The 21,646-nt window shown below is 52.9% G+C and overlaps 1 protein-coding gene across 4 annotated transcripts in view; it reads left to right on the plus strand.

Annotated features, from left to right (window-relative positions):
* The window catches only part of Kdm2b (lysine (K)-specific demethylase 2B), an 89,403-nt gene extending 68,745 nt beyond the window's left edge, over window positions 1-20,658 (plus strand). For 2 of the 4 annotated variants that reach the window (XM_013023150.1, XM_013023153.1), the window contains 11 exons: window positions 8,225-8,455; window positions 11,864-12,007; window positions 13,062-13,148; window positions 13,313-13,582; window positions 13,789-13,902; window positions 14,484-14,522; window positions 14,670-15,349; window positions 15,953-16,116; window positions 16,206-16,367; window positions 17,564-17,782; window positions 19,373-20,658. In XM_013023150.1, the coding sequence (XP_012878604.1) occupies window positions 8,225-8,455; window positions 11,864-12,007; window positions 13,062-13,148; window positions 13,313-13,582; window positions 13,789-13,902; window positions 14,484-14,522; window positions 14,670-15,349; window positions 15,953-16,116; window positions 16,206-16,367; window positions 17,564-17,782; window positions 19,373-19,554 (2,292 nt within the window). In that variant the 3' untranslated portion in view covers window positions 19,555-20,658. The remainder of the gene's footprint in view (window positions 1-8,224; window positions 8,456-11,863; window positions 12,008-13,061; window positions 13,149-13,312; window positions 13,583-13,788; window positions 13,903-14,483; window positions 14,523-14,669; window positions 15,350-15,952; window positions 16,117-16,205; window positions 16,368-17,563; window positions 17,783-19,372) is intronic. The other 2 variants (XM_013023151.1, XM_013023152.1) reach the window with 2 other exon arrangements.
* Window positions 20,659-21,646: the final 988 nt, after the last annotated feature.

A 21,646-nucleotide genomic window follows, 5' to 3' on the forward strand; every position in this document is an offset into this window, starting at 1 on the left:
GGTTCGAGCCGCGGCCGGCGCGGGCTACCCGGAACCCGGCGAGCGCGCTCGGCGCCCGCGGCGGCGGAGGAAGCCCTGACCCCAGATGGCAGGGCTCGGCCTGGGTCGGATTTAAAAGTAAAGGGACCTGCGGGGGGGGGGATAAGAAATGTGCGTGTAAAACAAAGCCCCGGGTGTGAGTACGGCCAGTCCCCGCTCCGGGGAGGCCAGCGCGGAGGTTTACCAGGTAGAATCTGTATAATAACAATTGCAGCCAGACACAGGCCAGGTGGACCAGTCCCAGGGATCACCAGCGCGAGTGGTGGTGGTGATGCGGGCTTCGGGCCCACTGGGTGAATCGAAGGTGCTTGATTGTAATGCCGGTGCGCCCCGTATCCTCTGTGAAATAAGGCTGTTTGGAATGTTGAAGGCTGCATGTCATAACTCCCCCCACCCCCCAGCAGTAGGCATCATTGAGGAAGTACTGACATGATCTGCACACAAGTCGTATCACGGTGCTAAGTGGTTTCATTTAACAAAGTTCACTTTTTCGGTTTCTTGGTTCTGTGCGGTTTTTCAGGCATACACACCTTCTGATGGTCATGAATCTCCCTGCTCCTTCCGTTGTTTGAACCCAGGAGAATTCAAGTGGTTTGGGCTTGGAACTTTATAATCCAGTCAGTAGCTCTCTCTGGGTGAGTGGCTCTCATTCTTGCAACACAGGTCATACCTCAACTCTTGGTTTGGATCTGCCTAACTTTACCATTCCTGGGTGGTCATGGGATATTGGTATTTGGTGCAGACTGTGCTTTGGTGTGGCAGGTAGGCTGTGATACCTGTTTCTCTAAAACTGATCAGACAGTATGGTAGATGCAATCTTTGACACTCCTTGGGACAAAATGATACAGTATGTCTCTCTGCACTTAACACGTTTTCAGACCTGGCTACTCCTGAGTGAGATGGCCATTAGGAAGGGGCCTGCGTCCCTAAGCCAGGTACTTCTCCTCCTCTTGGCCCTGTCTGCGGGTGTCGCACTTCCGGAGCCATTAGCAACTGGAGTTCTCTCCACGGTTTTTCCCCTCTTGGATTTATTGAAGGGCCACGGGCAACAGCTTTTCTCCTAATCCCCACAGAGGGGCTGTCAGTTGAGGTCCCTGCAGGATCTGGCTCATGTGTCCTGGCCTTCCACCATGCTTTTTCCTGCAGTTTCTTTGGGCTTGAGAAGACTTAACTTCCACTGAGCACCTAGAAGGCATTTGCCACTTCAGAGCCAAAGGCTCCAGGCCTGGCACTGCATCAACATTTTTCCCTCCCTCCTGCCCCTCTGCTGGCTGGTGAGGTTTGGCACCAATATCTGCCTGCATACAGGCCCTTCATGAAGAGGGTGGGAGTCTGGAGTGTGGGTATGCTGCTGGATGGAAGGATGGGTGGAGGAGGCCCCTTGAGTTGTTAGTGATGCTGGATTCAACCTGTCATCCCTCTCTAACCAGAGTTTGGATTGCTTCTGTCATTTCCACTTGACACTGGCATCTTGGCCTGGTCAGGTTCAGGCTTTCTTAGGCTTATATACTACTGGACAGGGCCACCTGGGTTTCCCCAAGTATCACAGCCTGTGGAGATTGAGCCTTAATGGTAGGAGACTCATTGCTTGCTGTTTGCTGGTGTGTGCGTTTTGGCTGAGCCTTCTTTCTCCAGTACAGAATGTGTTGGAAAAGCGTTGAGCTCTGCTTTCCAGTGTGAGGTGGTGGCCTCTCAGTAAGACAAGTTTTTGTTCTACCCTAGAGTATTTTTTTCTTGACACCTGAAGTGAAAATAGCTTTTTTTTCCCCAATAAAAATGATTGCAGGTGCTTGCTTGCCAGTGATGTACTCTTCTGCGTAGAAGTAAATTTTCCTTGCTGAGACCAAAAAAAAAAAAAAAGACTACAACTTGTTGAATATAATAATTAAGGAATTATGAGGAAGAAAATCTCTTAAAAATGTATGTGGTCACTGCCCAATAGGTATGCCTGTTCCCATTGTAGCTTCTTACAGAGTGAAATTTTAAGACAGGTCCCTGGACAATCCCAACAAGGTATGGGAAAGTTTGGCAACTTTGTGCCTGTGTGCACCAAGTTGGGGAAAAGGTTCTGCCGTTTTTCTCATTCTCCAGAGCTGCCCCCCATTCCCTGGGTATTCTGGTCCTTCTGTGTTTTTATTCTCAGTTTGTAAACAAATTGGAGCCTGCAGGCATATGTTAGACGCCCACAAACTGGTCAAATCAGCCTTTTCTGGCCATCAATTGTGCAAAGAGATTTGAGGACCTTCCGTCCTACCTGTGGCTCAGTTGTGCAGCAGGTGGCAACATTAGCATGTCCAAAGAACAACAGTTAGCTTGTGGGACTCCATGGGGAGCTGTTTGTTGTTGGGGTAGTTTGGTGGGAAACTCTTGACCACGCCCTTCTTGAGACTTGTGGCTGTTAAGCCACGCCCTAGTGCTGCTGCTTCTCCCTGTCTGGCCATTCTTCAGTGAGGGCACCTCCAGAGGCTCATCACTCTGAACCTTCCCCTGGACATCCTCATGCATCTGCTCGTTTTAACGCTGTGTGATGTTGATTTTCAGATGTCTTATTTCTGCTCCCCTGCTTTCCTTAGTGATCCCGTGGGTCCTTTAGATGCCATATGTCCCCTTTGGAGTTACGTTTCTCCTCTCTCTCCCCTTGTTCCTTTTGTTGCCTATGCCAGAAATCTCAGTCTTACACGATTCTTCCTACTTGCATCCTTGCTTTGGGCCAGTCACCTGAGTATAAAGCCAGGTCTTTGCTATAACCTCCTGAACCATCCCCTCCTATTGCTGCTGTTCTTGTCATCTGCAGCTGAGGTCTGCCCGGTTTTTACCTTGTTGCCCAAGAAATACCCACACTATCGACCACACAGACCTGTGCTCCAGGGTGTCAAGTCCTTGACATACTCTTACAGGGTACATTCTCTCATGTGCAATCTGAGGCCCTGAAAATTAGGCTCCTGCTGCCACCGTAGAGCTGTTTTCCAGAGCTGTGTTGAGCGGTTTGAAGTTCCTTGAACGTGACATGTTTTATATCTCTAGCTTACTCTTCCTTCTGCCCACACTGCCTGTCCCTTCGCCCCATCCCCAACTGTGGCCAGCAGAGTCCTATTCTTCCTCAAAGGCACACTTAATCGCTGGCTGTTGTGATCTCTGGTGCTTTTCCCTACCTGCCTTCCAGACCCTTCCTGGGTCGGCATACCAGCATACCTGGCCTCGGCTTTAAAGCTACTGCCTGGTTCACAGCTTCCTTACCTGTGTGACAAAATACTTCTGCATTGTGCTTCAGTTTGCTCATTTGGAAGTGGGAGTAATAGTAACTACTTCATACGTTATTGATGTAAATATTGAAAAGAATAGCGCTTTATCAGCATTAGCGTATAATACCATTATCATGTTGCATTGTGTTTTTGTGATCACATGTCTTTCTTCTTCCAGACTCTAAAGTCTTTAAGAGTAGGTAACAGATCTTAATCATCTCTAGTTTTGGCACTTAGCATCTAGTCAGGTATATAATTCACAGCCAGAAAACACTTGGGGTGGATGGTGGGTAGGTGGGGTGAGTATGTGAACGAGGGTTAATGAATGAGTCCCGGGCAGATTATGGTTGCATGATTTGTTACCTAGTGAAGGTGAGCATTTTTTTTCCCTGTGCCTAAAGAAATATTTAAGTTCTTTTTTGGGGGATGGGGTGGGGAGGGAGTTGGTCATAGGGCTTGAACTCTGGGCCTGGGCGCTGTCCCTGAGCTCTTCACCTCAAGGCTAGCATTGTACCACTTGAGCCATGCGCCACTTCCGGCTTTTTCTGCCTATGTGGTACTGAGGAATTGAACCCAGGGCCTCATGCATGCAAGGCAAGCACTCTACCACTGAGCCACCTTCCCAGCCCAATATTTAAGTTTTGTCCATTTTTTTTGGGGGGGGAGGGATCCGGTCGTGGGGCCTGGGTGCTATCCCTCAGCTCTTCAGCTCAAGGCTAGCGCTCTACCACTTAAGCCACAGCGCCACTTCTGGCTATTTTCTTTTTTGCTTATGTGGTGCTGAGGAATCAAACCCAGGGCCTCAAGCATGCAAGGCAAGCGCTCTACCACTGAGCCACCTTCCCAGCCCCGTCTTTGTCCGTTTTTAAATTGGCATTTTTGTCTTTTTATTATTAACTTGTTGTAGATATTTTTTGTTTGTTTTTGAGACATAGTCTCCCAGGTGAGCTAGCCTTAAATTTATGGTAATCCCAGCTGCTGGGATTACAGGCTTGCAGCACTCACCAGCTAAAGTTCTTATAATCTAGGGACTAGTCCTTTACTTGACAGATGATTTGTCAATGTGTTCTATCATTTGGTGGGGTTTTTCACTAGGTTGTAGCTTTGAGGCACAAAACTTTTTTGTTTATTTTTGTCGGTCCTGAGTCTTGAACTCTGGGCCTGGGCACTGTCCCTCAGCTCTTCAGCTCAAGGCTACTAGCGCTCTACCACTTGAGCCACAGGGCCACTTTCAGCTTTTTCTGTTTATAAGGTGCTGAGGAATCAAACCCAGGGTCTCATGCATGTGAGACAAGCACTGCACTGAGCCAATCTCCTGGCTCCAATTTTTTGAATTTATTTATTTTTATTTATTTATTGGTGGGTCGAGGGGCTTGAACTCTGGACCTGGACTCTGTCCCTGAGCTCTTCAGTGCAAGGCTAACACTCTACCACTTGAGCCACAATGCTACTTCCAGTTTTCTAGTAGTTAATTGGAGATAAGAATTTCATAGACTTTCCTATCCAGGCTGGCTTTGAACCGTGATCTCAGATCTCAGCCTCCTTAGTAGCTAGGATTATAGGCATGAGCCAACAGCGCCCGGCTTTTTATTTTCATATATTATTTTTTGCTGGTCCTGGGGCTTGAACTCAGGGTCTGGGCACTGTCCCTGAGCCTCTCTGTGCTCAAGGCTAACAATAACACTCTACCACGTGAGCCCCAGTGCCACTTCTGGCTTTTTCTGTTTATGTGGTACTGAGGAATTGAACCCAGGGCTTGCTAGGCAAGCACTCTGCCACATACATTCCCAAGCCCAGAAGCACAAAACTTTAATTTTTTATTTAATTTTTTTTTTTTGTTGGTAGCTAGCATTACAGGTGTAAGTCACCGGTGCCCAGCCTAATTTTTTATTTATTTTATTTTTATTTTTTTGTTGGTCATGGGGCCTGAACTCTGGGCCTGGGTGCTGTCCCTCAGCTCTTCAGCTCAAGGCTAATGCTCTATCACTTGAGTCACACACTTTTGGATTTTTCTGTTTATGTGGTGCTGAGGAATTGAACCCAGAGCCTCATACATGTGATGCAAGCACTCTCTACCACTGAGCCACCTTCCTAGCCCAAAATTTAATTTTAATGTTTTAATATGCCTTTTTTTTTTTGTCCATCATGGGGCTTGAACTCAGGGCCTGGGCCCTGTCCCTCAGTTCTTCCTCTCAAGGATAGTGTTCTAACACATTGAGGCACAGCACCATTTCTGGTTTTTCTGGTGGTTAATTGGAGGTAAGAGTTTCATGGAGGGCTGGGAAGGTAGCTCAGTGGTAGAGTGCTTGCCTTGCATGCATGAGGCCCTGGGTTCAATTCCTCAGCACCACATAAGCAGAAAAAAAAAAGCCAGAAGTGGCACTGTGGCTCAAATGGTAGAGCGCTAGCCTTGAGCTGAAGAGCTGAGCGACAGCGCCCAGGCCCAGAGTTCAGGCCCCACAACCAGACCCCAAAAAACAAAAAAGTTTCATGGAATTTCCTGCTGGGCTGGCTTTGAACTGAGATCCTCAGATCTCAGCCTCCTGAGTAGCTAGGGTTACTGACGTAAGCCACCAGCACCTGGCTAAATAGGCCTTTTTTGTTTTGCTGCCTTATCCAAAAACTATTGATGACTGATCCAAAGTCATAAAAATTACACTTAGGTTTTCACATAAAGGTTTTGTTGTCTTAGCTCTGTTTAGGTACATATACACCCATGATTGAGCTTGAACTTGACCTGGACGCTGTCCCTTTGCTCTTCAGCTCAAGACTAGCTCTCTCCCACTTTAAGCCACAGCGCCACTTCTGGTTTGAATGGTTAATTGGTTAATTCCCAGACTTGGCTTTGAACTGATCCTCAGATCTCAGCCTCCTGAGTAGCTAGGATTACATGTGTGAGTTACTGGTACTGGGCATGATCCTGTAATTCAGTGTTGCTCAATTTCTTCTGACAAGCCTACTAGTGACCATAGCAAAAGTTTTTCTAGCTTAAGTTGCAAGCTTAAGATAGAGAGGACAAAAATTGAGGTCTTGGGAAATAGGTTGCCGTCCAAGGCATTGCTGTCATGACTAAGATGTCTCAGCTGGGGAGGTTCAGGCGATGTTTACCATGAGTGGGAAGTGTGCTTCTGGGTGGGAATGTGCTATTGAAGGTGCAGGAAGATGGGAGCCTCTGGCCTCACTGGCCCTTGGTACTTGACATTACTTTAGACTCCAGTGTTTCATCAGGAAGTCTGATCTTTGGAACCTCCAGTTCCAAGGGTTTGAGTTCTGAGTGCGCCCTTCTCCTCTGATCTTGTCCTTGGAGATGACCCCGTGCTGCTTCCTCTGCATCTAACCTGAAGCTGCCCATGTGGTTGCTGGTAACGTGTCCTTTGTAGGCAGGAAAACTATGGGGAGTGGGGAAGCCTTCCTGGCTTGTGCTTCCCTGGGGTGAATGTACTCTTTGCTCCCTCACTTTAGCTTCATTCTAAGGGTATCAAGTCTGCAGCTGAACTCTTTGGCAGTCTGGGCCTCCTCTGTTGAACTTGGGTGAATTACTCAGCCTCTTGCTCAGTTTCCTTTCTGGAATATAAGGACATTTAGACAGTTCTCACCAGGTTATTCCTGAGCAGATGTACGCAGTATCCGCATGTAGAGCGCAGGCACAGAATACCTCCCATCACGCCTGTTGCCCTCACCATTGCTGCTTCCTCTTGGCATCTTTTACTCTCTGAGCAGCAGTTTTTAGGTCTACAGTCCCTTAAGTTGTATCTCAAATTCAAAATGTCCTGGATACAGATTGTTTTCTATTTGTGACAGACCTGACGTGGTCTGGTGTGAGCACACCACAGCCTTCGTGTGGCGCCGGGGTGGTCCAGCCCTGCTAGCAAGGACAGACTGCTGTGTGGGGGAGAGCGGCCCCTGCCCCAGGTGCTGGGGTACCCACAGAGTGGTCCTCCAGCCCAGGATGTGCTCTGCCCAGATAGGCTGCCATCAGGGCCTTCCCGTCTAGGTGAATAGAAGCCTGGGCAGCATCATGCACCCTGGGCTCGCAGGAAGCCAGGGGCTTGTGGCTGAGGACTGGAGGCCAGAACCGTGGCTGTCTCATTCACTGTTCAGCATTGTTTTCTGTGGAGTGAGTTGCTCTTTTTTTGTCATGTGAATCACAGGAAAAGAAGTTTAGAGAGGGTCTCAGAAACCAGGGCCTGCAGACTACTGTCTTGTCCTCTCATCTCTTGGAGCTAGAGGGTATATAACATCCTGTGATGGTAGCCGGCTGTGAGGGAAGATCAATTGGACACATAGGTTCTTGAATGCTGGGTGGGGCCCACGGCAGGGCCCTGAACCCAGCACAGAAGGCTGCAGGGCTAGGCCAGGTGCTGGGGTGGGGTGGAGTGAGGGGCTGGTGTTCTGGGTAAGGGAGTGGAGGTCTTCTAAGGAGGTGCAGCCTGGCTGTAGGCAGGAAGAGGCTAAAGAAGCGGGCCGCAGGGCCTGCTGCGGGCGGAGGCAGCGTACATCTCCGTGGAGATGTCCTAACTAGGGACAGACGTCTGTTCTCAGGTGGTGGGCAATCAGATGCCTGAGATCAAGGTGTGGGCAGGCAGAGCCCAAATTGCTCCCACGGCTTTAGTGGTGGATTCTTTCTTGCCTCCCCTAGGTTCTGGTGTTTGTTGTTTTCAGTTTTGTTTGTTGACAGAACTTCTTCCCATGGCCATTTCTCTCTGTTTTCACACACATTGCTCCATGCACATCTATCTGCCTGTGTCCGTATTCCCCCCTTTCAGGACTCCAGTGCTAGGGGTGCCTCCTTTAGCCTAATTACCTCTCTCAAGCCCTGTGTCCACATAAGGCCATCTTCTGGGGCACCAGGGTTTGGGGGTTCAGTTTCTCTTCTTGGGGATACAGCGCAATCTCAGCAGCGACTCCTTCCCATCTCACCTGTCCCGTTGGTTCTCCTGCAGAACCAGAACCGGGCAGTGGGTCGGCCCAAGGGCAAGCTGGGCCCAGCCTCCGCGGTGAAATTGGCCGCCAACCGCACCACGGCAGGAGCTCGCCGGCGCCGGACGCGATGCCGCAAGTGCGAGGCCTGCCTGCGGACCGAGTGTGGAGAGTGCCACTTCTGCAAGGACATGAAGAAGTTCGGAGGCCCCGGGCGGATGAAGCAGAGCTGCATCATGCGGCAGTGCATTGCGGTGAGTGCGCGCCCACCCCGGCTCCAGGGCTGCCCAGGACAGGCTTGTGCTCCTCGGCCTGCTGGTCTGTTGCCCTGGAACGTGCTGTGCTCCTTGCAGGAAGAGAGGACTCAGGCAGGGCCCTTTTCAGCTCCTCATTTGGGCTCTGGGTAGCCCTGCTGTGTGCCAGGCTCCTGTCCGTTTGTAGTCTCTGGTCTGAACCCCTTTCTCCCAGAGAGGGCCAAATACTTTGAAGTCCCTCTCATTAAAGGTGTCAGGGCAACCGGTCCTGCATGAGACCCCATCGCCAATGTTTATAGTCTGGTTCATGATGATCTGGGCCCCTCTCTTCCTTCCTGTCCTGCCTTTAGAGCCAGAGGTCTGGAGCATCAATGTCTTTTCTGTGGGGGCTTCTCCACACGAGAGGTGACATGATGCTGGAAGTCGGGCCTGTGGAGACCTCTCAGATGATTCTAGCTTCCTAGACGCTGACCCGGATCTGCTGGCTTGCCACAGCCTCAGACAGTCTTTGTGGACTTTGGAAACGTGGCATGGTTCTGGATTCATTCTCGATTCCCTCCTCTTACCTGCTTTGCCTTCTCTGAACAGAGGCAGGGGGGCTGGGGTACCCAGTGCTGGTCTCCCTGCTCCCTGGAAAAGCTGGCTAGGCTGGAGGGACAGGATTCCTGGGCCCTGGTGAGCTGGCCACAGACCCTTCCTGGCCCACATGAGCCCCTTCTCCTTACAAGGCCCTGGGCCCTCCCCTTCTTCTAGTTCTTGTGGTCCAAGAAGCACATTACACTAGTGTTAACTGTATGCACTTTTTATCTTATAAAACCTAAACTAGCCATTGAACAACATAACTGCTCCCTTTCTACCAGCTTCTACCCAGTTCCTGGCAGCTACCATTCCATTTTGAGTTTCTCCGAGTTTAAGCATTCTTGGTTAGAATCCACTTATTCTAGTGGAGCCCTGCAGTGTTCACTGACCATACCACGATGTCTTCATCGTTCATCCATGCTATCATGTATGGCAGTTTCTTTTTTAGATGGCCGATACTGGTCTTCTGAACTTATGGCCTTGCACTTACTAGACTGGTACCCTACTACTTGAGCCACAACTCCAGCCCTGGCTTTTGCATATTACTTTAGCAATAGAGTCTTGTTTTCCACCTGGGCATCCATACCTGAGCTACGTACAGTTTCCTGTCCCTTCTGCTCTCCCCAGCCCCCTGCGGCTTCTTAGACCCATGAGCCCTTCGGACCCTTCTTCCAACTATTCTGCCTCTTCAGGGTGCTTCCTCCTCCCTGTGCCTTGTGCCCTGTGCAGGCCCCTCTCCCTTTCCACCCCTTCTCGTCCCGTGGCTCACCTCCCTGGCGCCCTGCCTGCGAGTGGCTTTCTCCACAGGCTTCCTCTCCCTGCCTGGGGCCCGGTCTCCCCTGCTTGTCTCGCAGTGATCTCTCTGGTGGTGCTGGGGCTGTGCTCCTCGCCGGCAGCCTGGCCAGCTTCTGGCCCTAAGGCCTCCTGCGCCATTTCTTGAGCTTGCTAACGTCATTGGCCCCGGCCTTTCTTGTCCAGATGCTCTGGACACCAGCCTTCACTGCTTCAGACAACGCAGCCCAACCTTTCCATATTTTCCTTGGATGTTCTTCAAGGGGGACAGTTGTCCCCTTGTTTCTGCACCCCTCCATACCTGGTTTCAAGCTTTAGCAGATGCTCCTTAGGAATCTGTTGGATGATTGACTCCAACAATCTTTAATGATCTGTTTAAATTCAGATGTCTGCCATTTTATAAAGACTTTCTGATATTGGCAGAGTGTTTATTTCAGCTTACTTGGGGCATATCCTAAATATTGTCATAAAAACTGTTGTCAGGCGCTTGTGGCTCACACAGTTCTAACTACTCAAGAGGCCAGGGTCAGGAGGATCATGGTTTGAAGCTAGCATTGGCAGAAAGGTCCAAGAGAGTCCATCTCCAGAGATAACCAGCATAAATCAGGATTGGAGTGTGGCTTAGTAAAAATTAGATGGTTTTATGGGGTGCCTGTAACCCTACCTACTCAAGAGGCTGAGATCTGAGGACCCAACTGTATTTCCTAAAACAAAAATAATTAGCAGGAAGAGGAATGACATTGTCATTTGTTTTTGTTACACATGTCTGGCTCATTGGAGAGGGCCTGGATTTTTATAACTGCTTCTGTGTTCCATGTGTTGTGATGTGTTGCTTCGGGAAGAATGCAATACCTTTACAGAACACTGAATAGTGTGATACCCTCCATTGCCACAGGTGACAGTTTCTTAAAGCTTGCAAATCCGAATCGGCAACTGTATCAATGAGCTTTTACACTGTTCCCCTCGTCCTCCACCTGGCCCTTTGCCAAGCTCACTTTTCCTGCAGGATGTGGTTAAACTATGATGGGTGCTTGGAAAACACTGGCTGACGGAGGCCCACGTTCCCAGTATTGCCACACGCTGTTCATGGTATTATGCATGCATGTACACACACGCGCGTGCACACACACACAAAATTGTTAAATATCACTACCACTGGTCTCAGCAGAAAAGCCAGTTCACAAGGCTTTCCAACAAAGGAAAAGTACTTGTTTGCCTTTTTAGATGCTTGGGTTTTGTCGTTTGCGTTGAATACTATCCATTTTTCTAGAAAAGACACTTCTTTTGATGTTTTGGTTTTGCTTTTCCCAGCGTCTCCTTTGGTGGTCTGTGGAGAAAGTAGTCACAAGTGCTGCCTGTTCCAAGTGCTTCCTCTTTGCTCACGGCCGCTCTGCGTGCGGAAGTGCTGTGTGCACACGTCCTGTGTGGGAAGGATGTGTGGAGGTTTCCATAATGTTAGTAAGCAGACTCTCTTCATTGGAGCTGGTGGTGTTTTTAGTGTTCACATGGGTGGCCCTGAGTTACCACACAGCTGCCAGGACCTGCCTCTACCCCTCTACACCAGCCTGTTAGTGCGATAGCAACTCGGCAGCGAAGGTGAAACGTGTCTAGCTCATTGTGAAGACAGTTTTGGCTATACAGCCTCGCTCTGAGGGCTGTGGACTGCTCTGATATGGCTGACCTCATTCAGTGCTGCGTGCCTTACCTCCACACCCTGGTCCCGGCCTTCTCTACCTTCTCTTTCCCTACACTCCTTGTGCTCACATGCCCAGCAATTCTTCCTTTTGTCTGCCTCTTTCCCCTGAAAGATAAGCTTGAGGGTAACAGAGTTTGATCTGTTTTGTTCACTGCTATATTCCTGGCTTTCGTAGAGTACCTGGCACAGATAGGCCAGGCTCAATACATGTGAGTGAGTGGCTAAGTGCTTGGAGCAGCTTTCTGCCTTCCAGCGGGGGCCGCCCCTGAATAGCTCATTGCCCTCGACCCCCAAGGGTCTGTCCTTGCTCATGCTGATTTGTGTGTTTCTGGGCTTCTCAGCCAGTGCTGCCGCACACTGCCGTGTGCCTTGTGTGTGGCGAGGCGGGGAAGGAGGACACGGTGGAGGAGGAGGAGGGCAAGTTTAACCTCATGCTCATGGAGTGCTCCATCTGCAACGAAATCATCCACCCTGGATGCCTTAAGGTAGGAGCCCGGGGGGGAGGAGGGTGGGGGGACAGGGCCTGTCCCCAACTCCACCGCCGCCGCCCATGGTGCTGCTACGGGAGGGTCGGCTAGATTCTGCCGTTGAGGTGATATGCTGACTTGGTAAGGGACCAGAGTGTCATGACGGGCCAGGCAGGCAGGCTCTAGCTTTGTGTCCCTGAGAACAAACCCCACCACCACTTTGTGGGGCTTCAGAGCCCCCACAGGGTCCCAGCATCTCAGCAGACAGGAAATACACAGAGGCCCGGGTGGCTTCCCACTGGCGGCCTAACTCTCCGCTTCTGGGAGAAAAAGGCCTGGGCCAGGGAGGGCGGGTCTGGAGTGACAGATGGCTGTCGTCCTGTGCCATTGGGAACCAGCTCCTATGGCATGCCAAGGCAGAGCGCAGTCTGGGTGACCTCTGCCTGGCTGGCTTAGCAGCAGGTTGCACCTGGAAGGGAGGAGCGCTCTCCACTGGGCCCACACCCCTGCCCCCAGAGAATGTGGCATCAGCCCGAGCTGCCACGGCCTGGAAGCAGGCTTTTGCCCCCTCACTGCACAGATGTGTGCAGAGAAACCTCTCTGAAGGACAGTTCGCGTTTCCTTGGCTTGCCTGATTTTTTTTTCTCCTCCAGCTCATATAAAGGACACAGCCAAATGCTAGGTCCTTTTTGTATGCCAGGCCTGAGCCACTTGCTTTCCTAAGGTCCCGTCATTGTCTGAAATCCAGGTGACGTGGGCATACGCCCTCCCTCGGAAGAGGGCTGTGGCCCACAGGGGTGAGGAGGTTGCTGCAGCGGGGCTGAGGGCTGGTCAGGGTCAGGGTCAGCGTGTGGACCCTGTCTTGCCCCAGAACCAGTCTCACCAGCTCTGTGCCACCATGTTTTCTTTTGGCTAGATGCTGGATGTACATGGCCTTGGGAGGGGTGGGGCAGTATCCCCAACAAACTGGGCCTTGCAGAGACCCCATGGCCTTGTGCCCTGCTTCCCCCCCCCCCCCCCCCCCCCCCCCCCCCGCCACATTCCCTTGCTGAGTCTGGACATGTTGTTGCAGATTAAGGAGTCGGAGGGAGTGGTCAACGACGAGCTTCCCAACTGCTGGGAGTGCCCCAAGTGCAACCACGCCGGCAAGACCGGGAAAGTGAGTGCGGCACGCACGGCGGCGAGAGGGCCGTGGCCAAGGGCGGGCAGGCCTTGCCAGGACCAGCCTGTCCCCGGGCGGGCGGGCGGGCGGGCCGGCCGGCCGGCCGGGGAGGAAGGGTGAGTGCAAAGATATACAGTTGGGTTGTTCCTTCTCTCTTTTTGGCCTACAAGCAAAAGCGTGGCCCTGGTTTTAAGTATGCCTCCAACCTGCCCGGCTCCCTGCTCAAGGAGCAGAAGATGAACCGGGACCACAAGGAAGGGCAGGAGCCCACCAAGCGGAGGAGTGAGTGCGAGGAGGCGCCCAGGCGCAAATCAGATGAGCCCCCCAAGAAGGCGCCCCCAGACGGCGTCCTGCGCCGAAAGTCTGATGATGTGCACCTGCGGAGGAAGCGGAAGTATGAGAAGCCCCAAGAGCTGAGCGGACGCAAGCGCGTAAGAATATGGGGTCCGTGGGCAGTAGGTGGGGGTACGACAGGGTCCCTGGCCGGTGTCGTGGTGGGGTTGGAGGGTGGGGATGGGCAGTGGGTAGAACTCGGGATCCTGGCCTCTTGGCTGCCCTGAGCAGATCACCTAAGTCCTGAGAGCCGGCCCCAAAGAAATGCAAATCAGCGAGCCGCTCCTCTTCCCACCCCCTTTAGGCCTCGACGCTTCAAACGTCCCCGGGTTCCTCCTCTCACCTCTCGCCGAGGCCCCCCCTCGGCAGCAGCCTCAGCCCCTGGTGGAGATCCAGTCTCACTTACTTCCAGCAGCAGGTGCTCCGCGCCCCGCACCCCAGGCCCTGGGCACTTGAGCCCGGGCTGTCCGCCGCCTGCCCCTCACTCCCAGCCTCTTGCTGCACACACTGCTGGGGCTTGCCTGTGCTGGGGCCTGGGGCTCAGTGGTGAGAGCCTGGTTGGTTGGGATCCAAGTTGCAACTGTGGCTGTGAATCCTGGAAACCTCCCCGCTCCACCCATTGGCCTTGCAGCTGCTGGCCACAAGGTGGCGCCTGGTGCACTCTGGCTTCGGGCTTTGGCTGGGGGAGGGGGGGGCGGGGAGAGGCTTTGCTCACTTGAGCTCCAGCCCCAATCCCCAGGATCCCCGGCCAGGCTGCCTTCATGGGCACCTGCAGTGTGGTCATTGTGGGGTGGGAGGTCAGCCCTCCTATCTCCTGCTTCCTCCTGGAAAGCTGCAGGCAGGGCCACCACTGGCCAGTGAGAAGCGGAGGAGGAATGGCACTTGTGGGAAGGGCGCCTCCCGTCTCCGCTCTGGAGCTGGGCTTGCAGGGGTGCTGGGTGAGGGGCTACAGCCCTGCGGCGTGAGGGCGAGCGCTGTGTCCTTTCCTCCTCACCACAGCTAAAACCAGGCAAAGAAGACAAGCTTTTCAGGAAAAAGGTACTCCCTTCTCCTCCCTCCGCGGCCGCTCCCCGGTCGCCCCTCTGCTAGCCCACAGCCCACGGGGTAGGGAGGCTGGAGCGGGGAGGCACGCGGAGCCCGCAGGCTGACTGCTGCCCACACGCCTCTGTCCTTGTCCTCCCGCAGCGACGGTCGTGGAAGAACACCGAGGAGCGGCTGGCCCTGGCCAACAAGCCCCCGCGGCGCTTCAAACAGGAGCCGGAGGACGACCTGCCCGCGGCGCCCCCCAAGGCCCGGGACAGCGACCACTCGCGCTCCAGCTCCCCGACTGCGGGGCCCAGCACCGAGGGAGCCGAAGGCCCCGAGGAGAAAAAGAAGGTGAAGATGCGCCGGAAACGGCGACTTCCCAACAAGGAGCTGAGCAAGGAGCTGAGCAAGGAGCTGAACCACGAGATTCAGAAGACAGAGAGCAGCCTGGCCCACGAGAACCACCAGCCCATCAAGTCGGAGCCCGAGAGTGAGAATGAGGAGCCCAAGCGGCCCCCCGGCCTCTGTGAGCGCCCACACCGCTTCAGCAAAGGGCTCAACGGCACCCCCCGGGAGTTGCGGCACCCCCTGGGGCCCGGCCTGCGCAGTCCACCCAGGGTCATCTCCCGGCCCCCGCCCTCGGTTTCTCCACCCAAGTGCATCCAAATGGAGCGCCATGTGATCCGGCCGCCCCCCATCAGTCCCCCACCCGACTCGCTGCCCCTGGATGATGGGGCGGCCCACGTCATGCACAGGGAGGTGTGGATGGCCGTCTTCAGCTACCTCAGCCACCAGGACCTGTGTGTGTGCATGCGGGTCTGCAGGACCTGGAACCGCTGGTGAGGGGGCCAGGGCCGGGTGGAGGCTGACCCCAGCTGGAATGCCGTGACCCTGCGCGTGCCTAACTCGGTCACTTGTGGGGCTCTCGCCTTTTGAGCCCCCGTAGAGCCTCGTCACCGGCCGCAGACTCCCAGACTGCTGCAGCCGTGCTCAACCCATCAGTGTGCTCTGCTTCTAGGGGAGCCCCTTTGCTGTCCCAATTTTGCTCCTTCAAGCTCAGCCTTGTCTTCAGATTTAGTTGAAATCGAGTGAGCGTGCCAGTACTGTAATCCCAGCCTGATGTTTCCCAGCTTTTGGGCCCTGTAGTCAGTTCCTTACCCTTGCTATGACCGGGCACGATGCTTCCTACCGGCTTATTCGGAGGTGCATGTAGGACCAGTGAAGGCCCACCAGAGATGCCAACAATGGTGGCTGCCAGGGCTGCAGGCATACTCTACCAGTGGCGCTTAGAGCAGAAGCCATGCTAAGTAGAAGGCAGCAGAGAGCTGAGCTTGGGAGCCTACCCTGGGGCAGCAGCTGTGTGCGGGAGCCTTACTGCCACTGCACCGCACCAGTTCCCGCATCAGCCTCCTGATGCTGTCTTCCTATGGTCTGGCCCCCAGGTGCTGCGATAAGCGGTTGTGGACCCGTATCGACCTGAACCACTGCAAGTCCATCACGCCTCTGATGCTCAGCGGCATCATCCGGCGGCAGCCCGTTTCCCTCGACCTCAGCTGGACCAATATCTCCAAGAAGCAGCTCAGCTGGCTCATCAACCGGCTGCCTGGTGAGCCGTGGGCTGGGGTCCCGTGTGCAGGAGCAGAGGCTGGAGTGTCTCGCCTGACCTCGCCCTCTTCCCTGCCCACCTTCCCCCAGGGCTTCGAGACTTGGTGCTGTCCGGCTGCTCGTGGATTGCTGTCTCAGCCCTCTGTAGCTCCAGCTGTCCATTGCTCCGGACCCTGGACGTCCAGTGGGTGGAAGGTCTAAAGGACGCCCAGATGCGGGACCTCCTGTCCCCGCCCACAGATAACAGGCCGGGTGAGTTGCCAGCTGGGATGTGCTTGGGATGTGCTCGGGCCTGCTCAGGGGCAGTCCGCTGCTGTCACCAGTCTACTGGAACCTTCTCCCAAGGGACAGCAAAAAGTCTCCGCTGCTGTGTCCTGAGTCAGCCTGTGGTCAGGAGTCCTGAAGGAGGCAGGAGATGCAACACCAGACTCCTCTGTTGGTGTATTCTTTGAGTCAAGCTTCAGGGTCACAATGGCTAGTGAGAGCAGAGCTGGTGGCACCGCAGCCAGGCCACTGCCTCCTGCTTGACAGGCTGGCGTGTGCTGACAGGCTGGCGTGTGCGGAGGCTGTGGGCCGTTTTCTGCCTTCATCTCCCAAGTGCTGGGATTACAGACTCAGAAATCTCACTTTGGGGTCTAGGAATATGGCTTAGTGGTAGAGTGCTTGCCTAGCATACATGAAGCTCTCAGTTCGATTCCTCAGTACCACATACATAGAAAAAGCCAGAAGTGGCGCTGTGGCTCAAGGGGTAGAGTGCCAGCCTTGAGCAAAAGAAGCTCAGGGATAGTGCCCGCCTAGAGTTCAAGCCATAAGGCTGGCAAAAAATAAAAGAAATCTCACTTTGGGTGCTGGGAAGGTGGCTCAGCGGTAGAGCGCCTGCCTTGCATGCCTGAGGCCCTGGGTTCCATTCCTCAACACCTCATAAGCAGAAAAAGCCAAAGGTAGCGCTGTGGCTCAAGTAGTAGAGCGCTAGCCTTGAGCTGAAGAGCTGAGGGACAGCGCCCAGGCCCAGAGTCCAAGCCCCACAACCAACCTCCTTCCTCCCCCTGCCCCCCCCCAAAAAAAAAGCCTCATCTCACTTTGGTATGGAGTCTGATTTTATCTTTCAGTGGTACTAGAGAATAAACTGGAACACTTGCTAGACACTCTACCACTTTTTTTTCCTTTTTTTCCCCCCTACTACTCTTTTTTCTTTTCAGTTTTCGTGATAGGATCTTATGCTTTTGTCTAGGTGGTTTTGGACCTTCATTCCTCCAACCCCCGCCTCACGTTGCTGGAATTATGGTTGTGTGCCACCACACTGAGCCCTGACTCCTCTGGTTTTTAATGCTGGAATTGTGATTTTGAAGGGAAGCACTTTTGGCTAACTTAGCTCTTCACGTGTGAAGAGCAGCTCTTTGGTCTTCTGGAGCACCGCCTGACGGGGTTGATGGGTTTTCTCCCCCCAGGTCAGATGGACAATCGGAGCAAGCTGCGCAACATCGTGGAGCTGCGTCTGGCTGGCCTGGACATCACAGACGCCTCCTTGCGACTCATCATCCGCCACATGCCCCTGCTCTCCAAGCTCCACCTCAGCTACTGTAACCACGTCACCGACCAGTCCATCAACCTGCTCACTGCAGTCGGCACCACCACCCGAGACTCCCTGACCGAGATCAACCTCTCAGGTGCGGTGGGGCCCTGGCCTGCCAGCTCCTCAGGCCTGTGTGGACTGGCGGTGCGCATGCGTTCCGCCCACTGCACAGATAGCTGCGCAGTGCTGAATGCAGTAAAAATACAGGGCTTCCTGATTTGAAATCTGGATTAGGGGCCATTTTCCTGAGGTGGGACACTCGGGGTGCAAGGGCAGGGGGTGCTGGGAGGTAGGGACCATGGTGGAGAGGCTTCCAGCCACATGGACTAGTGGTATCCGCCTTGCTGCTTGAGCGTGCCTCTCATGACCCTGCTCAAGGGTCATGGTTGGAAAGAGCTCTTACTTCCCTTGTTGCGCCTGTGACACAGCATGGAATCCTCAGTGCTGCGCTTGCTTACTGTGTGGCCGGGGCTTCCGAAGGACCCCGGGCGAGGCACCCCAGCTGCCTGTCCTTGTCCCCTGCTCTGCCGCCAGCACCGGAGGGACTAGGTTAGGACATGGCATTTGGATGAAGCAAAAGAATCAAAAAGATGAAATGGCACACTGTGCGCCTCCTACCCCCCCACCACCACACACACACAATGACCAAGTAGTAAGGGATGGGTCCATTGAGACGACATTCTGACCGCAGCCCCGCGTGCGCACACGCTCACATCCACGCCACGTGCCACACCGCAGCTCAGCTCTGGGGCCTGAGCCCGTGTGCAGCTGCCATCCTTTAGAGAAGCCTCGGGAGGCATGTGGTGAGGAACAACGGCTGTTGCAGTGGCTCTTGCCCTAGGTTCTAGGTTTGGTAGTTAGAGATGTGGAGACCAGATCTCAGCACAGTTGCCGTGTAGTTTTATTTTGGGGTGGTGCCTGTGGGTACATGGTCTTTTGTGTTCTGCTTTTTTACCACAATACACCGAGGTCATCTTTTCTTCTCAGTACCCAGATCTTTGAAATCTGGTTTAGACCTGTGAAATATGTCTATACTCACACTGTTTTATTCTTTTTTTGTTGTTGTTCAAATCTGAAGCTTGAACTCAGTGCCTGTCCCTGAGCTTGTTTTGCTCAAGGCTAGCGCTCTACTGCTTTGAGCCACAGCTCCACTTCTGGCTTTTTTCTGTTTCTATGGTACTGAGGAATCGAACCCACGGCCTCATGCATGCTAGGCAAATGCTCTACCACTGAGCCACCTTCCCAGCCCTCCCACGATTTCTGTTTGGTTCTTCTTCATGCTCTGTGAGCCTTTGAGGAATCTGTCATCCATACCCTATTCTTCTTACGAGGTTTTCCTCAGGTTGACTATTGATGGTTTAGGATAACCAGCATTCTGGGCAGGCAGGTAAACTAATGTGCTGTTGGCAGCAGTTAAAGGATGGTTTATGGAGATCATTTATTTGGGAAACCCCAGGCCCAGAAATTTGGTTTCCTGTTCAGTTTTGACCTCCTTGATCTACAGCATGGAGGGCGCAGGGTCGCCTGCCAGGATTCTGGGGTGGGGTAGGGGAGGAAAACGGGGAAAAGCAAGCATCAGCCATCAGCAGTACCTTGTCCTCGTGTTCGTTTCCAGGACCTGCGTCTTGGGGCCTTTGGGCTCGGTGGCCATCTCTCACGTCATGTCATTTCTGCTTCCCCGCAGACTGCAATAAGGTCACTGACCAGTGCCTGTCCTTCTTCAAGCGCTGTGGAAATATCTGTCATATTGACCTGAGGTACTGCAAGCAAGTCACCAAGGAAGGCTGTGAGCAGTTCATAGCCGAGATGTCTGTGAGTGTCCAATTTGGGCAAGTGGAAGAAAAACTCCTACAAAAACTAAGTTAGTCCAAGGCCAAGTATGTAACTACGGCGGGGGTCTTCAGCAGAGAGGGCAAGAGAGACTATGAGAGAAACAAGGCTTCTCCTTCCCTTTGGGACGTGGAGCAACAGGACGATTCCAGCTTGCAAGTCTTGCCAGGGAGAAGCCGCTCACCATGCCTTGGGGAGATGGGCGAGCCAGACACGACCCCCCAGTCTTTCTGCGTTGAGAAGGCGCTGCTGTCAGTGTTTCCAAGTGGGCTACAAGAGAAGACATTCCTGGCGGAGAGGAGGCTGCGCTTTGGAGAGAGAAATTCTCTTAAAGCCTAGAGCTTCCCCTTGGTGGTATGTCTGTTTTGGATGGGCTCCATCTCACTGGCGGCCGTGTTCCTTGCCGTGCCGGGTTTCTGGTGTCCGCACCATGTCCGCTGCCGTCTAGATACAATTACTTTGATTTTGTTACATCTTACATTATGCAGAACTATTTTTGTACAAATTGTTTAAAGGTTATTTATGCAAGGTTTGACTGCATACCAGTGTTTCTATTGTTTTGAGATTCCCATCATTCCTGATTTCCTTCAGGTAGGATAGAACTTACCCTGTACTTCAGCAGCACAGAGCCGTGGACAGATGTGGACAGATGACACAGGGTGGGCTGTGACCTTCCTCTTAAAAGCATGCTTAACTGGAAGCCGAGAGCCCGCTTTGTATGGCAAGAAGTTACATGAGCATGTTGTGAATAAATGTAAATTATAGTCAAGGAAGACAATTTGCCAAGTTTCCTCTGTAGAAAATTCATCTTTTCTTCAGAATTCCACAATTCAGACTTCAGCCTTTGCACTCAGGAGGGGTGAGCTCCAGCATGAGCTTTTGTATTCTACACCGGCTAATTTATACCATGAGTCAAAAGGTAGATTAAATGTCCCCACACAGCCTTTCTTTCCCTTCTTTCTCCTTCGAAGTGTAAGTTAAGTTCTTGTTTAGGTCATGACCTGGCTAGTTCCTAGTTGTAAACTTCTGCATATCTAAGTGCCATTGTTGTACAGTGGTGTTTCCTAGGCCCTCCCTGTTTCCGTTTTTAGCTTTATTGAATTTGTATAAATAATTGTACAAAAAAAAACAAGCACTCTTCTTGTCTGAAGGTTTTTGCTTTGGTGTTTGGAACAGGGTGTGATGTGACCAGCACCGCCGCTGGGGGAAAGGGAACGGCCGGCAGCCGGGAGCCTCAGTACCGGCGCGCAGCATTTTGAGACTAAGCACAGAATTTCTCTTTTCTGGGTCACCCAGTGCCTTGTGGTTCATGACTATTTTTAAGTTTTTCCTTCTTCTTCTTCTTTAGAAAGAGACGAGTTTCCCGCCAGTGAAAAAATGGGAAGCTCCAACAGCCACGCATAGAGCTAGGAGCAGACTCCCTGCGGTAGTGCTCGCCTGCCTCATTTCCTCTTACTACTCCTGTGCCAAGTGACTTCCTGGCCCCTTGGCATTGACCCTTCCCTGAGAGTTGACCAGACTTGGACAGGGTCCTGCAGCCTTGCATTCCTGTACAAATGTGATGGCTCTGGTGGGTCTGAGCATCTACAGCCAATCCTCAGTTTTAAAAATCCAAAGACCCGGGCTGGGAATGTGGCTCAGTGGTAGAGTGCTTGCCTTGCATGCATGAAGCCCTGGGTTCGATTCCTCAGTACCACATAAACAGAAAAGGCCAGAAGTGGACCTGTGGTTCAAGTGGTAGAGTGCTAGTTTCGAGCCAAAGAAGCTCAGGGACAATGCTCAAGGCTCTGAGTTCAGGGCCCAGGACTGGCCAAGCAAAAATCCAAAGACCCTTTTCTGCTTCCAACTAGAAACAATGTAGCCACTGAAATAACTCAGAACTCCTGTGACAGAATTAAAATTAGTTAACACTGTAGTTCACCTGCGAAACTGGCTTACCTCTGCAGGCTTGGAGACTCTGCTTGCATCCTAATAAGATGTCCCCTGCTTTGGGAAAGTGGTCCTCTCCCCTTGGGAACTGCTGTAAGGGTGATTGTGGTTGTCACTTGGTAGAAGCCGACACTGAGACAGGTGGAAGCTACAAGCTGAGATTACTTAATGCCTGGCTTAGATTAGAGGCAGCACTCCT

The sequence above is a fragment of the Dipodomys ordii genome, unplaced genomic scaffold, assembly GCF_000151885.1.
Source record: "Dipodomys ordii isolate 6190 unplaced genomic scaffold, Dord_2.0 Scaffold66, whole genome shotgun sequence".
In the NCBI taxonomy this organism is placed as follows: domain Eukaryota; kingdom Metazoa; phylum Chordata; class Mammalia; order Rodentia; family Heteromyidae; genus Dipodomys; species Dipodomys ordii.